The sequence below is a fragment of the Anarhichas minor genome, unplaced genomic scaffold, assembly GCF_050575085.1.
Source record: "Anarhichas minor isolate MPS153535 unplaced genomic scaffold, ASM5057508v1 ptg000074l, whole genome shotgun sequence".
NCBI classification, from domain to species: Eukaryota; Metazoa; Chordata; class Actinopteri; order Perciformes; family Anarhichadidae; genus Anarhichas; species Anarhichas minor.
In genome coordinates this window covers 780,446-797,506 of record NW_027466520.1, presented here as the reverse complement: position 1 = coordinate 797,506, position 17,061 = coordinate 780,446, and the positions used below count along the sequence as shown (strand labels likewise).

Here is a 17,061-nt window from a genome sequence, read left to right as displayed (position 1 = left end):
TGGAGGGAGGGGGGGAGGAAGAGAGGGAGAGAGGGGAGGGAGCACCTTTAACACAACTTAAAGCACAGCTCAATAAGCTGAGTGCTGATTGGACGTCTGTCTGTCTCACCGTATGTGAGGACGTAGAGGGGCTTCCCCGCCGTGTCCAGGCTGGTGAGACAGGGAGCTTTAGGGGAGATGGTGCCCCAGCGCTGCAGCGCCGCCTCCAGGGACGGGGGCCAGTTAGTGACCACGCCCAGCGCCTCGCCGCGGACCGCCATCATCTCAGCCCCCTCAGGACGAGGCTGGTTAGGATCCGGCTGCTGGACTGGAGACGAGGACACGGACAACGTCATCATGGAGGCATTTAAAGACGGAGGAGCCAGGTTTAACACTGAGGTACTTTCCCTTTAATATTTAGTATAAAGAATCAGACAGACAGAATCAAAGACGTGTCTCACCCTCCAGAAGTTCATCAAAGTCATCCACAAAGAACTCCCTCAGTGGAGGTCTGCGCGGCTGCTTCAGCGTGGTCACAAGCTGCTGGATTTTAGCCGACACGCGACTGCTGACTGGAACACCTGTAAAAACACCCACACACACACATTTGGTTTGTTGCACCTTATTAATTATCTTGTTTATATTTTTGTTTTATTTGTGCTGCAGCCGCTGCACAACAACGACCCTCAGGATGAATAAAGCTGATTCTGCTCAGTTATCTACAACAAACCCTTTCTATCTCATAATTATGACTTTTTATGTCATAATTTGGTCTAAATTTCGAGCTCCATTTCTTTGTTTTAGGCTGTCGGTGTCGTCTTACCGTCGCCCGTCTCCATGCGCTCGGCGTTGCCGTACTTCTGCGTGTTCCTGGCGATGGTCCCCATGTTGGCCATGTGGTGGCGCTCAACGCGGGAGTGGGTGGAGTCTGACGAGTAGCCCGTCACATCCGGGGGGGCCGAGTGATTCTCTGGAGGGGAAGCAGGCAGACGGACAAATATTCATCACGTTGTGACGTCTATCTGGTTATTTGTGGTCAAATCCAGAAAGAGAATTCATGCAACATACACTTTAATAACAGATTTGTTTTAAGGTGCTCTTAATTTGTTTGTTTATCATATTTAATTGCACAATTTTATATTTATTTCTTCTTAAATGATGTCTTATTCTATTGCACTGTTTATTGTCATGCACCAATCATCAAGACAAATTCTTTGTCTGTTTACTTTAAACGTATCTTTTTTCATTTTGTTTCTGAATATAATACCTGTTTCAAAATAAAATATAATACCTGTTTCAAAAATAAAATATAATAACTTTCAAAATAAAATATAATAAAATATAATACCTGTTTCAAAATAAAATATAATAAAATATAAAACCCGTTTCAAAATAAAATAAAATATAATACCTGTTTCAAAATAAAATATAATACCCGTTTCAAAATAAAACTTCCTGTACAGCCTGAGGCAGCTTTTATTTTTATAGAACGATGTTAAATTCTTCTATTCTTGAGCTTTAAATGTTCTGTTTTTATGTTTTAATTTATTATTTCATACATTTTCTGTTGTATTTTGTTTTGTATGTTTATGCTTCATTTAAAGCTCTTTATTTATTTAAAAACAACTTTAATTAAAGCTAATTTTATGATTTAAAGTGTGAAATTTCTACACAAAACCTGCTTTTTCAAACATATTCAGTGATTCCTTCGACACAAATATACAAAAATAAATAATAAAAAATAATGGCATCATAATGATGATAATAATAATCTTTATTTGTAGAGCACATTTCATACAGACTATGCAGCTCAAAGCGCTAGACATTTAAAATTAGAAAAAATCTATTGTGAAACACAACAATAAAGGCGAAAGAGATATATGTTGAGATATGTCAATAACTTTTCAAAATAAGAGCTCTGTTCCCCCTAAAGTATTTGACTGTTTGTACTTTTGATATTAAAATGTGAGTGTTAACGAGTTCGACATACCGTCCGACTCCAACGGCGGAGGCCACAGCATGTCGGACCCAAACTCACAGGAGCGTCGCAGAGATCCTCCGTTCTCCGCGACGCTCAGCGCTCCCTTCCTCTTCAGAGACAGGTGGCCGATACCTGGACACACACACACACACACACACACACACACACACACACACACACACACACACACACACACACACACACACACACACACACACACACACACACACACACACACACACACACACACACACACACACACACGCGTGTTTTACAGAGGGCTGCACGCTGATGCAAATGTAACGTCAAAGTTGCGTCCATTAAAAAACGGTGTTTTTATTGTGTAGGGAAACATGTGTCTCACCGTGGTGCGACTGCGACAGGTGGCTCTGCTGGTGGTGCAGCTGGCCCAGGTGCGTGTGCCCCAGGTGCGTGTGCGCCAGGTGCGAGAGGTGCGTGTGCGCCAGCGAGTCGGCCAGCCGCCCGGCGTTGCCGCTGCCGCCGCTCTGCGTGGACGAGGACGAGGAGGAGGTGGAGCCCAGGTGGGCGGGGCCCAGGTGTGACGGGCGGCTCATCCAGTGCTCCATGCCCGACATGTCGTCTCCGGGCCCCGCCTCCTCCTCCGAGCCCGACGACGAGTCGGAGCACAACGGTGACAGGCCTGGTGAGAGGAAACCGTCATCAACAACAACAACAACAACAACAACACAACAACAACTGAACTCCTGAAGTCTACGTCTACACAACAGTTTGACAGTTTCAGAAAAACACTCATTCTTGTTCTCCCAGAGAGTTATAATAATAATAACAACAATAAAGTATTTCACTGAGTATTTCATGTTCACTGAGCAGAGCCTGAAGGCATCATAATGTAACTGAAGTGAACCTCCGTTGGTTAGCCGTTAGCGGTGCTGCTAACGTTACTAGCTCTCCTCCTGTTGGTTTAAACACTGATTGGTTGTTTACAATGTAACATTATCAGAGATCAGAGACTAGAAACACATGTTCTACTGAATATTGGAGAACGATCGATTAAACATGAACAGGAGACCAACTTCTCACCGTTTAAGTTTTATGATCTCTGAGGGGCAGAGATAACGACCAACTCTCACAATGTCAATAACTAAAACACCATTTAGTTTAAATTGGCTTCAAGCTGCTTTAAATAAAAACAACCACAGAGACATAACTTACTTCTTTGAACAGGAGTTAAACTCAAAGATTTAAGTAACCGAACGTCGTAGAAAGATTCACATACAGTCTTCTTTGATTAGACGTCAGCTTCACTTTGTCTCAAAAAGGTTAAAAATCAAATCACGGCTGAAGAAGATTATTACATTTCCTTCATTAAGATCCAATCAACATGTCGGCTGTGATTACGTTCAACCGTACGAGCTCATGTTGGAGGTAAAGGTCGACACATGGAACATAATCAGTAGTTCTTCCTGACGTTTCAGCTGTCAGAGGGTTTGCAGGCCTCAGAAAATGTGCATGTCGGCAGTTTTTTTGGGGTGAAATGAGTGAAGATCATAACCCTGTCTGTCAGATTCTCTCGGGTCACATTTAAAGGACCAGCGAGGTTTTAACTACAAGCATCTATTTAACCCTCTGAACCTCGAAGCACTTTCAAATCCAACATGTTGCCAAGTGTCTACAAGTGTTAGGAGGCTCTACGTGTTATATATATTAAACTATTTACATGTTTACATCCTCTACTTCAGCCTCTCCTCTCTCCTCTCCTCTCCTCTCTCTCCCTCCTCTCTCTCCTCTCCTCTCCCTCCTCTCTCCTCTCCTCTCTCTCCTCTCCTCTCCCTCCTCTCTCCTCTCCCTCCTCTCCTCTCCTCTCTCTCCTCTCCTCTCTCCTCTCTCCTCTCTCCTCTCTCTCCTCTCCTCTCCCTCCTCTCTCCTCTCCTCTCTCCTCTCCTCTCCTCTCTCTCCTCTCCTCTCCTCTCTCTCCTCTCCTCTCTCCTCTCTCCTCTCTCTCCTCTCCTCTCCCTCCTCTCTCCTCTCCTCTCTCCTCTCCCTCCTCTCTCTCCTCTCTCCTCTCTGCTCTGTGTTCAGCAGCAGTTCGGTCAAAGTTTCTCTGATTTGTTGTCACATGACTATTGGTCTCAGATGAATCAATCATGACTTCACAGTTGCGTTAAAGAGCTCAGAATTTAATGTTTTTCACAGAATCTGATTAAAGGAAACGGTTTATTTGTGGCAAAATTGTAAATTGAAAATATTTCAAAATGATCAACATTTGATGAAATATCACAATTTTAAGCTTCGTTTCGGCTGCTTTTTTTCCCTGAGCGTTTGTCACGCATGATGTGTTCAAGGACCGTCAGAAAGATGCAAATCTGAAGATAATGACAGTTTTTACAGCTTCTGGCTGTGATAAACGGTGTAGTTTTGACAGCTGTTTAAAGAAAACATGCTTAATGCAAAGTCACAGAGAGATGATCACTGTGAAGGTGCTCGTCTGATTGACTCTACTGCAGGAATGTTCTCAGCAGCAGCTCCTGTGAAGATGTTTTAGCAGTGAGTGTTACTGCCTCGTCACCTGGAGGCGTGTACGCGTCCATGGACGTCTGCACCACCAGCGAGCGTCTTTTGGAAGGCATCGGCACCGCCACCTTCCGCTCCACGTGTCGCGCCAACACGGCCTGCACCGCCTCGGTGTGGACGTCTGCAGAGACACATTCATTCATTCATGCAGTCATTCATACAGTCATTCATTCATTCATGCAGTCATTCATTCATTCATTCATTCATGCAGTCATTCATTCATTCATTCATGCAGTTATTCATGCAGTCATTCATTCATTCATTCATTCATGCAGTCATTCATTCATTCATTCATGCAGTCATTCAGTCATTCATTCATTCATGCAGTCATTCATTCATTCATTCATTCATGCAGTCATTCATTCATTCATTCATGCAGTTATTCATGCAGTAATTCATTCATTCATTCATTCATGCAGTCATTCATTCATTCATTCATGCAGTTATTCATGCAGTCATTCATTCATTCATTCATTCATTCATGCAGTAATTCATTCATTCATTCATTCATGCAGTCATTCAGTAATTCACACAGAAAAGGAAGACAAGGAAACGTGTCTGGCTGAGTTCACTGTTTCACTGAGCGTGTGTGTGTTTTTCTATTGAAATCAAGAGATTAGATTCTTAAAACACTTTTGAATCAAACCTCAATGAGAGGAGCCACATGTCCCTTTATACACTGTTGCTGTATAATCAACTCTTTGTTTACTTAAAGTTACTGTGAGGAACTTTAACTTAGTGTTGGTTCTGTCGCCCCCTGTGGACTAAAGTGGTAGTGTCTCTGAGCACCAGAGTCTCTTGAGTAAACCTCTCATTCTACTGCAGCAGGGTCTGACAGTCTGCTCCTCTCAGTCCTGGTTCTGGTTCTCCCGTGCCTCCATTCCCTCCAGTGGGTCCAGCAATACGTCCTGGGTCTCCAGAAGCGTGGTGTCGGTGTTGACTCCCAGAGAGGAGAAGCTCTGATCCTGGAGGAGGAGGAGGAGGAGGAGACGCTGCTGCTGCCGGGAGCTGAGCTCTCCTCCTCCCTCCGGAACTCCGGATCTGGGTCTGTCCACGGTGGACCGGTCTCTGCTGGAGTCTGAGCTGAAGAAGTTTCTGGTGAACCTGCATGAGTTCATCTGGTTTCACCAGAATCTGACCCGGTGGCTCCGATGACGAGCATTAGGAATAACTCTATAGAAACAGACCATCTTCTCTCTGATGGTCTCTTTACTGATGGAGGTCTGATAGAGGATCAGGACTATACTGAGACTGGTTCATATAGAGGATCAGGACTACACTGAGACTGGTTCACATAGAGGATCAGGACTACACTGAGACTGGTTCACATAGAGGATCAGGACTACACTGAGACTGGTTCACATAGAGGATCAGGACTACACTGAGACTGGTTCAGGACCAGTGAAAAGTTCCTCACTGTCACTTAAAGTAGACCTGGACTAGATAGCTGGTATCAGTGGAGCATTTAGACGGTGACATCATTGACAGCAGTGATGATGTCATGCAGGTGTTCTCTCTACCTGATCGGTAACGTTCGTCTCTGGTGCCAGACGTTCGCCGCCGGTGGAAACGGGCCGCAGTGGGGGGGCCGAGCGGGGCCCGATGAGACATGGGCCCCTCCATACCTACAGAGGCAAGCAGGCAAGCAGACAGACACACACACACACACACACACACACACACATTTATATAGACACACACAGATATGCACATACACGTTTCGCAAAACGCAGTAAATACGTTGCAAAAATAAAAAAGAGGAAAAAACAAACATGAGGATGATTTGAAATCGGCAGAAAAATTATATTTTTCTGACATCATAAAAGGTGAAATCATAATAACGTGGTCTTAGTGTGAGACGGACGGGACCTCTTCATCCCCGTGCTGGTGATGATGATGATGGTGGTGCGGAGGAACCAGCTGAGCTCCAGGGAGTCTGAACCCACGTTCACTAATGGCCAGATCGATGCCCTACTATGAGAATACTCTGTGTGTGTGTGTGTGTGTGTTCGGGGGGGTCAGAGGTCGCTAAGTCTGAATTACCTCTAGCATGTGGAACAAATGCCCTGATCAGTTTGGACCTCTTCTTCTCATAACCCTTCTGAGTGATGTCCCCTGTAAACAGATAGAGATAGATAGAGAGTGAGAGAGACGTGACGGCTGCTTTTTAAATTATTGTTACTATTAATCTACTCATTAAATAAAGTATAAAAACATCTTTATTTTTTAATTTTACACCATGAAAATGTTTTTATCGTCATGGTCCTGCAGCCTCGTCTCTCCCAGTCTTTTAACGTCTCTGTCTAGACCGTTGATTAAAGATAAAAACACTAACCAAACAAACAAAAATAAACAACGTGATGAGTAATGGTGGAAACGAAGATAGAGAAAGAAATAAAGAATAAATGTAATAATGTCAACGAAGAACATCTTGTCTTCGTCTCACTTCATGAAACGTGACACTCTGGTGGACACCATGTCGAAGCTTTTATACAAGCTGTGAAGTGTGTTAAAGCTGCATTCTCTCTAGTGTCCACCAGGGGGCGACTCCTCTGGTTGTATAGAAGTCTATGAGAAAATGACTCTACTTCTCTCTTGATTTATTACCTCAGTAAACATTGTAAACATGAGTTTATGGTCTCAATCTCTAGTTTCAAGTCTTCTTCAATACAGCATGATGTTCATTTAGTACATTATGGTCCATTTAGAGTCAAACAGACCATAAAGCAGGGGATGCTTTAGGGCGGGGCTACACGGTGATTGACAGGTCTCTACCAGAGACGTATACGGCGTCTCTACGTCACTCCTCCTCAGTCCAGATATGGTCACTTCCTGTTCACTGGTTTCTAAAAAAACAACATGGCGACGGCCAAAACGCCGAACTCGAGGCTTCAAAACTGTAAACCACAAACCAACGAGTGACGACTCGACGACTTCGTCCACTTCTTACACACAGCCGACTCAATAACAACAATAAAAACATAAACTGTTCTCATTGACTCCATTGGGAAGCTCAGACTGGGACACTGGGACAACCAGCAGCAGGATCTTTAGAAGATGAAGATGGTGAAGCCACGGAGAAGCTCATTACACCCCCCCTCTCCACCACCACCTGTCAATCAAAGCCCCCCAGGGTCCTCGCAGCGGCGCTAATGTGAGCTAACACCTCCTCGTGTGTCGCTGCTAAACTGCCTCGCACCAGTTCACTAATTATTGACTGTGATTGGATTACAGAGAGGTTTAACTGGACCCCCCCCTGTTAACGTGCTTTGAACCAGACACGCTGACAGATGTGCATTTCATCACACCGTCCCCTCCATGCACCTCAGACGGGACGTGGATCTTAAAAAGCACACATACATATACAGAGTTTCATGTTTTTATCACACAAACAGGAGCAAATGGAGCATTTGTTGGGACTATTTTACGCAGTGGATTAAACACGTGTTCCATATGAAAGCTCTCTGGTCCTGAAGATCGGAACAAGAGAAGAACATCGACCACAACCAGAGAAAGATGCTCTCGAGTGTCTTTCATCTTTAACTGGAGCAGTGACATCATCACACCTGAGCGGTGACTCCAGATCAACTCGGCTGTTTCACACACATTGTTTTAGTGTTGCACAGCAGCAGCTGTGCACACAAATACATTAATGTTGAGAGCAAATATAGACTTCTACAGTAACGTACTGCTGACCATCTAAACATTCCTCCACTACAAATCAAGTACACACTTCTCCACTGAGCACGCTCTCTCAGCATGGACCCTTCTGAAGCACTCAAAACACACAAAATAGTGTTGCATATGTATTTATGAATGTATTTATGAATGTATTTATGAATGAGTTAAGTTAAGTTGTGTCTGAGTGTTTCTACTGAGAGAGGAGGGAAGGAACAAAGTGTCACATATGAGACGGATGGATGGATAGGAAGGGAGGGTGAAAGGTAGGGAGGAAGGGAGGGTAGGTTGATAGATAAGTAGGAAGGTACGAAGGTAGGAAGGTACGAAGGTAGGAAGGAGAAAGAGAATGAAATAGAAAAGTGCATTTCACAATCTGACTGTGGAGAACGGCCAGAACATCTGGGTCCAATCTGCTCATCTGTGCTGCTCTGTGAGTGTGTGACTGTGTGTGTGTGAGAGTGTGTGTTGTGTGTATAAGAGTGTGTGTGTGTGTGAGTTGTGTGTATAAGAGTGTGTATAAGAGTGTGTGTGTGTGTGTAAGAGTGTGTGTGTGTTGTGTGTATAAGAGTGTGTATAAGAGTGTGTGTGTGTGTGTGTGTGAGAGTGTGTGTGTATAAGAGTGTGTTAATTCTGAGTGAGGCCTTTTCTCAGATCAACCGCAGCATAACAACATTCCTTCTTCTTCTTCTGCTCTCTCTCTGTGTCACACACACACACACACACACACACACACACACACACACCCCCGTGGGGAGACGCCATCTTCCACTCGCACACAGCAGAGCAGGGAGGGTGTTGCCTAGTAACGGTTCTCCTGGAGCAAAAAAAAAAGGCCCGAGACGGCCATCTTGGATTTGAAGCATCAGATGTTTAGAAGTGGAGTAATGATACCTGACTCTGTGTGTGTGTGTGTGTGTGTCATACCAGTCTGTATTGGCAGCCTAATTCCTCCTCTCGCCTCCACTCCTCCTCTCTCCTCCTCTCTCCTCCCCTCCTCTCTCTCCTCTCTCTCCTCCCCTCCTCTCTCTCCTCTCTCTCCTCTCCTCCTCCCCTCTTCTCTCTCCTCTCTCTCCTCTCCTCCTCTCTCTCCTCTCTCTCTCCTCTCTCTCCTCTCTCTCCTCCCCTCCTCTCTCTCCTCTATCTCCTCTATCTCCTCTCCTCCTCTCTCTCCTCTCTATACATGTCTTCGTAGATCAGATCGGAACAAACAGGTTATTTAAGAAACGTTAAGGCCACGCCCCTTTTTGTGATTAAAAACTACACATCATGTAGATGTGGATGAAATTTGACGTGTTCGGATTAAAGTGGTGACAACCTTCCTCCCTCCCTCCCCTCCTCCCTCATACCTATACCTTCCTACCTACTTACGTTGCCTCCCTCCCTCCCTCCCTCCCTCATCCATCTGTTCCTGCTGAATTCTTCTCTGCTGTCTTCTTGACATCTTGTTTTTATTTGATCTTTCTCACTTTCTTATCACATCATCAGAAACAGATAGTCCACCCACGGAGCCGCCATGGTAACCAACTCCACACACACACACTGAAGTGTGCGTCATGTGTCGGGACCTTGAGCTGTCACCACACTCACATGCAGAGACCCGTGTGGACTGTGGAGCGTCCAGTGGATCACAAGAGCCATGGGCCACACGCACACACACACACACACACACACACACACAGTAGGTCATATACATGAGGACGTCACACACAGCTGATTATCTGATATTTACTTTATCAATGAATCTGTTCATTAACAAACTTTCCTTATTGATTAATCTGAACATTAGTTTCTCGTTGACGTCTTCAAACGTCCCATTTTGTCCAAAAACCCCCAAATATTCTGTTCACAACAATATCAAAGTGACACAAGATGAGAATCTGAATAATTAGAGGCTTTAAACTAATATCCGTTGTTGTTTGGTTGATCGTTGCAGCTCTGCTCCACCGATCGTTGAAACGTATCAATAACACTTCAGATGAATAATTAATAGTTACGATCATTCTTCAGCTGATCACAGATCACTTGTTGCTTTTTGTTGGTCATAACATTTTATATATTCTGGTTTTGGCGAACATCATGTTTTCTACCGGTAACAATGTGAGATCACTGCAACATAGAAAATCATGACAGCAGAGAGTTGATGTTTATTAAATGAATATGCAAAGTAGCTCTTTACTGGCTTTGGATTTTAAAAGTTAAAATACATTTAGGGTTTTAAAACATTCACCAGTTAGATCTCTTCTCCGATTGGCTGTCTGACCCAAATACACTGCATTCATCAGATGTTATTGTTTGCATTAATAATGAATGATAATAATAATAAATGATCTGTATGTTTCTATAAAGGGTGTCCACTAAAGAAAGCTGCGTATCTGTGATTCTATAGAAATATGTCTTTGTTTAAGTGTCATTTGAAGTCTATTTTGATGATAATCAGGATAATATCATGAAGGATTTTGGCCAGGATTAAACGATATTTTCATATTGTTCCATACTCACTGTTTAGTCATTAAAAATAGATGAAAATCACTGTTTTCTACAGAATGAAGTGACCAGAATATATTTAATTCATAACTGAATAAAACAGAAAAAGGCCTCATAGTATGGTTTCCGTACCCAGAAGAACTACAACTCCAGTCTCATGTCTCGGGCTGATTATCGGACAGAAACAGGAAGTCAGCCTGACGTCCAGTCGACAGAAGCAGAAGAAACCGTTTACAAACACCAGTTCAACCATCGGCTACCCAACACTCACCGACTGGTCCCACTTCCTGCTGCTGGACTCAACGTTATCGACTAGAACGTGAGAAAAGAGTCGCAAGATCCAGTCCAACCCAGACAGTATAACCATAAATAAACCAAAGCTTCATGTGTTAAAGCTGCATTCTCTCTAGTAAGTAAAGCAGGGGATGCTTTAGGGCGGGGCTACACAGTGATTGACAGGTCTCTACCAGAGACGTATACGGCGTCTCTACGTCACTCCTCAGTCCAGATATGGTCACTTCCTGTTCACTGGTTGCTAAAAAACAACAACATGGCGATGGCTAAAATACAGATCGCCAGGCTTCAAAACATCCACAAACCAACGAGTGACATCACAACGTCCACTTCTTATATTCAGTCTGTGGTCCAATCAGACGTCTTTATTTCAGGTAATATTACTGATAAAACAACAGCGACTAAATCTACATTCAGCAGCGTAACTAAACTACACAACATACAATAATCTCTGGTAGAATATTCATGACCGTCCCTCATAAAGAAGTTGTTTTGCAGAGTGAGTTGGTTGCAGTGACCTGAAAGACTCTGAGCCCAGATGTTTGATGCACAAACACAGAAACACGGAGGGAAAATGTATAAAATGTGTTTGAAATCACCTCCATCACCTTCTGTGAGTCTTCACATTCAACACACACACAAACAGAACACACAGAGCTTTGATATGATGTGAAATATTCAGCAGAGGAAGAGTTTCACACCGGAGCAGCTCTCTGCTGATTCAATATTCATGTGAGGACATTTCCTTGTTTCTGCTGCTCACACACACACACACACACAGAAACCTCCCGAGGACACTAAACACACCGCGGGGGGCAGGACAAGACGTTGACGGTTACTTTGAGGTCTGCTGGACATCTCAGCACCAGACGGCTCCAGAACCACAAGATAATCACTGAGATCATTGTCAGCCTCTTTGAAAAGATGGTTCATCTACAACGACATGCTCTTATTTTGTAGTGACCACACACACACACACACACACACACACACACACACACACACACACACACACACACACACACACACACACACACCTGGCCATGTGTGTGTGTGATGTTGGTGCGTGACGTTTCCACTTCCTCCCGCCGGGTTTTCCATCTTTAACATCTGCCAGCAGCAGGATCTGCTCTGATAAACACTCTCTGCTGGATTAGGAAGCTCCCATAGATCCACCTCACTGTGTGTGTGTGTGTGTGTGTGTGTGTGTGTGTGTGTGTGTGTGAGTGTGTGAGAGAGAGAGGAAGAAGGACAGAGGGGACAGTTTGATGTGGACTGCCTCTAAAAGACGTGGTCCTGATTGTCTCTAAGTCTGACCCCTTTTTCTTGCTAAATTATTCAACATTTTGACCCAGAATTTACACCTTGAAGCAGCATCGAGTCCCCGTCCTCCTACAGACCTATAGTCCCCGTCCTCCTGGAGACCTATAGTCCCCGTCCTCCTAGAGACCTATAGTCCCCGTCCTCCTAGAGACCTATAGTCCCCGTCCTCCTAGAGACCTATAGTCCCCGTCCTCCTAGAGACCTATAGTCCCCATCCTCCTACAGACCTATAGTCCCCATCCTCCTAGAGTCCTAGTCCTCCTAGAGACCTAGTCCCCCTCCAGACACTGTATTTTTTAGCTGCACATCGCTGCAGGTGAGGCACGTTTTACACTGCAGGGTTTTTTTGCAGATCCTGACACGAGTCACATCTACGACCGAGTATCTGGTTTTTAGCTGCGATGGATCACAAGTACACACAAACCCACAACAGAGGGGACGTGGACCCGGCAGCCCGGGAGGCTCAGGTCCAGCGTGTCCCTGAAGCCCGTATGAATAAAACATGCCATGCTCGTTATATAAAGACAGAAATGTTCCTGTTGTCTCCCACTGAAGCTACAGGGCTGTGATTGAGAGTCAACGGCCCACAGACAGGTTGTATCTGTGTAAGGAGGCTGGGGGGGGATACTCCCAAGCATCATCCTCTTCCTCATCCTCCTCATCCTCAGGCCCAAAAGCACAGAGGCAGGAGGAGGGAGATCACGGGGGCATCAGAAGCCGAGCTGCCCCTCTGTGCTGCTGCTGCTCTGTCACGCAGCGTTGCATCGCAATGCTAATATTAAACCACACATGCGCGTGCGCAAACATAGACACACACACACACACACACACGCGCGCGCACACAGGTAGGCTGGTCGTGTCAACGTCTCAAGGTCAAAAAAACAGGTTGGTTGTCGGACCCGAAACGGGCCGAATGTGTGTGTGTGTGTGTGTGTGTGTGTGTGTGTGTGTGTGTATGTGTGTGTGTATGTGTGTGTGTGTGTGTGTGTGTGTGTGTGTGAAGAGACAAAAGAGCCGCGGCCGAATCCCGCAGTGTGTTTCCCCGCTCTGCCCTCACCCTCTCCCGGCTACAGGGAGCTGGACAGGCCGGTCAAACATCTGGATGGGAGGAGCGGGAGGAGGGGGGGGCTGCAGGAATGAACGGTTAGATTCCGTTAGTAGACGGTGATGATGATGATGATGGTGGTGGCGGTGGTGAGAAAACGAAGAGGAAGAGGAGGAGGAGGAAGGAGGAGGGGGCTTGTTCTTCGCCCCCCCATTTTAAACATGTCTTACCCTCTGACAGCTCCAGCTCCAGCTCCGCGAGCCGGGCTCGGATCTCCAACGGGATCGGCGACGCCTCGCGGTCCGCCATTCGGCTCTCGTGCTCGTAGAAAACACACCTTCAACTGCTGCTGCTGCTGCCTCCTCTTCCTCCTCCTCCTCCTCTTCCTCCGCTGCTCCTCGGCGGCCCCTCCTCGGCGGAGAGACTAGAGGCGTCGAGGAGGAAGAACAAAGAGGATAAATCTGGGTCCGTTTTTTGCGCACGGCTCCTCGGATCGGTAAAGACTCCCGGTAGCTCAGCCGTTGGTGCTGGTAGTGGTAGTGGTGGTGGTGGTGGTGGTGATGATGGTGAGGCTCGCGCAGCCCCACACAGTCAGACCCGTTTGCAGCTTCTTTGCCGCTGGTGTCACGTGACTCTACGGAGGAAGGAGGAGGCGCTACCGGTCATCACCGACAGGGGGCGCCGCGAGCAACCACACCTACAGCACACAGTGACGGTGTAGTTTTACACCTGGACCACAAATCTGAGTTTAATTACGATCTTTAAATTATATTTTCATCTTTTTAAAATATTTTTTGTTTTAGTAAATGTCCTGGAGGGAAATAATAAAGAAAAACAAAAAATAGAAAATGATATTTAAGTTAATTAAATAAATATTTAAAATCTTTAACATTACATTTGTTTTAATCTTATTAAATTATTATTTGTATTTAGTAAACATCTGGGAGCCAAATTAAAGTTAAAAAAATGTATATTGAAATAAATGAAATAGAGATATAAAATCAAAAGAGTCAACGTTGTTAAATTATTATAAAATTATTTTTTTGTTTGAGATCTGGGAGAGAAATAATAATGAAGAAATTGTATTGAAAACAATATTTAAATTAATTCAATAAATATAAAATATTTAAAAGCTGCAACATGACTTTGTTTTAATCTTAAAGTATTTTATTTTTGGTTCCGTAAAGATCTGGGGGGTAAAATTGAAATGAAAAAATTATATTAAAATCAATTAAATTAAAATATAAAATCAACAACATAAATTTTGTTTTTATTTTATTAAATTCATTTATTTTGTTTAGTAGAGATCTGGGAGGGAAATTATAATAAAAAAATGATATTCAAATTAATTAAATAAAAATACAGAATTATAAAAGTTTAAATATCAATTTTGTTTTTCATTCATTTAGTTAATTTTTTTCATTCACTTGGTTCATTTTTATTCAAACAATTATTTTTACATCATGGATATTTTTTTTGTGTAAAGGTTACTTTGGCGTTTTTATTTCAGGAGCTTTAACCCTCGACACATGGTCTTCCTCAGCAGACTTTCATCCATGACTATGTTTATTATGTGCACAACTTAATTAATCCTCTTATTGAGCTCAAACACAGCGTAATGGTGCAAACAATAAAGCCTGCTCACAAAAAAAGAACATACATCTTTTTACAATCATATGTTTACTTACTTTACACAACATGCTGCTGGATGGAGCCAGAAGAAACAGTGTCAACATCAGTGACGTTCTTCTGTCCTTTAAATGTGCTCGTCTAATCTAAACCTCCACAGAATAATGTGACGAGCATCAGAAGGTCAGACGGCCTTTAATTAAGTCCAGTAGGATGTAACCGGCCTAATGTGGCAGCGACACACAAGTGAGCATCAATTTGTCCGTCTAACAGAGGATGTGATCAGTGATACTCGTCACATTAATTAGGCCGCAGCACTCCACCAATCAAATCATCCTGGCTGTAAACAAGTGGAGCGACATCATGGAGCATTTGTTATGACACTCGTCTGCCATCTGCTGGTCAGGAGACGGAACCACAGTTTAGACCCTCGGTGCTGTGACATTTACATTAAAACATTACAAAAGACCTTTTATAGGAACAAAGAATCTGTGAAGAGAAGCTTTGATTAGTCAGACTTTTGATTCAACACAAACTAGTTTTGTAACTTCAAAGGCACTTTAATATTTGTTCAGTAATATGTACATCTGTACAGACAAAGTAACACGTGCCACAACCACGCCTGCTCTTTCTCCATCACAACTGTTTCACATTTAAAATTGTATTCTTTAAACAAAAGGACTCAAAGGACAATCAGACTCAAGTTTATGGACACCGAGTGTTCCCTCTGTAGGACGTCCCGTGTCGTGAACACGGGACGTTGAGACACTGAGGTTCACACTAAAGCAATAAAAATAGGACATCAATTCTAAAATGAAATAAGAAAGTCATGCAGAGATAAAGAATATTCAAGTGATCCTCCCAGTACTCACAGCGTCTGAACATGGGACAAACTGGAAGACGAGTACTAATGTTTAGAGGAGAGCATCGTGTGAGTCCATGCAGACTCAAGAATAACACAGATGTATGGAACTAAAATAATAAAAGTGATGAACATCCTGTACAGAGAAAGAAAACATCAAACACACACAAACAGCAGGAAGAGAAGAGCCGACAGCAAAACAAGACTAAATGTAAACCTGGCTCTCAGGAAACTGATCTTAACTACAAACTAATGAAACCAACAGAAAGCTGCAGATCAACGTTCACAGATGTCTCTAAAAACTGTCAGCGACATACGACAGCACATTCATTCATTCATACATGTTCAGCTTATGTCTTTTTATAATTCTCCACGGATACGATCATCATGGTGACAGAGCCGGTGCCGACGCCTGGCCCGGGAATGTGGGGGCAGCGGGCTCCGCCTCTGAAGGGGCGGGGTCAGTGGGCGGCAGCGGCTCATTGGATGACACTCTCTGGCAGATCTCAGCGTAGCTGGGCCTCTTGGACTCCTGGCCAATCAGAGCACAAGGTCAGAGGCTGTCACACCTGTTCACTCTCACACAGATCTGAGATCAAGCAACAGCTTTTTAAAATGATTTATTTTTATAGGAACTGAGTGAACTGAAAAGTGTCGTATAAATGTGATTATTACTATTAAACTATTTGTTCTTCTCTCTGGCTGATTATTACATTTTTGCATAAGAAGTATATCGTTACTACTTACAAATAATAAAAACTTTAGTGAAAGTAAAAGTTAAATGACATCAGAGATATTTTGTATTAAAGCTAAGATTGGCAATATTTTGAAATACTTATATTATATGTGTTTAAATTCTGTCGGCTGTCGGGATGTAAAGAGAATCAGAATCAGCTTTGTTGGCCATGTATGTGTACGGTTAAATTAAATGATTAGACGGGCTACCTGCACATATTCTGTCCGTACACTCATTGTTCGTCTTCCTCCAGCTGTGAGTTCTAACAGCAGCCATGTTTGTAGTTTACGTTCATGATGATCATTTTGGGGGCGTGTCTCTGGAGGGAGGAGCTGTCAGTGTTGACCACTGGGAGACTTTCTCTAGACTGGGCTGGTGTTTAGGTTTTTTAAATCTAGTGTACTCTTGATAATTCCTCAACATTACCAACACTAGCTTTTGAGAGAGACGTCGATGTTTTGAGAGGACTGAGAGACGAAGGTTAAACAAACCCT

At 43.8% G+C, this 17,061-nt stretch overlaps 1 protein-coding gene across 1 annotated transcript in view; it reads right to left on the bottom strand.

Annotated features, from left to right (window-relative positions):
* LOC142937424 (disco-interacting protein 2 homolog C-like) overlaps positions 1-13,649 on the bottom strand; it is a 37,129-nt gene extending 23,480 nt beyond the window's left edge. Inside the window, exons 1-9 of the mRNA XM_076080336.1 lie at positions 13,571-13,649; positions 6,557-6,628; positions 6,034-6,138; positions 4,509-4,634; positions 2,400-2,621; positions 1,970-2,098; positions 803-949; positions 441-560; positions 110-307 (exon numbers count right to left, since the gene is read on the bottom strand). Coding sequence (XP_075936451.1) covers positions 110-307; positions 441-560; positions 803-949; positions 1,970-2,098; positions 2,400-2,621; positions 4,509-4,634; positions 6,034-6,138; positions 6,557-6,628; positions 13,571-13,649 — 1,198 coding nt within the window. The remainder of the gene's footprint in view (positions 1-109; positions 308-440; positions 561-802; positions 950-1,969; positions 2,099-2,399; positions 2,622-4,508; positions 4,635-6,033; positions 6,139-6,556; positions 6,629-13,570) is intronic.
* Positions 13,650-17,061: the final 3,412 nt, after the last annotated feature.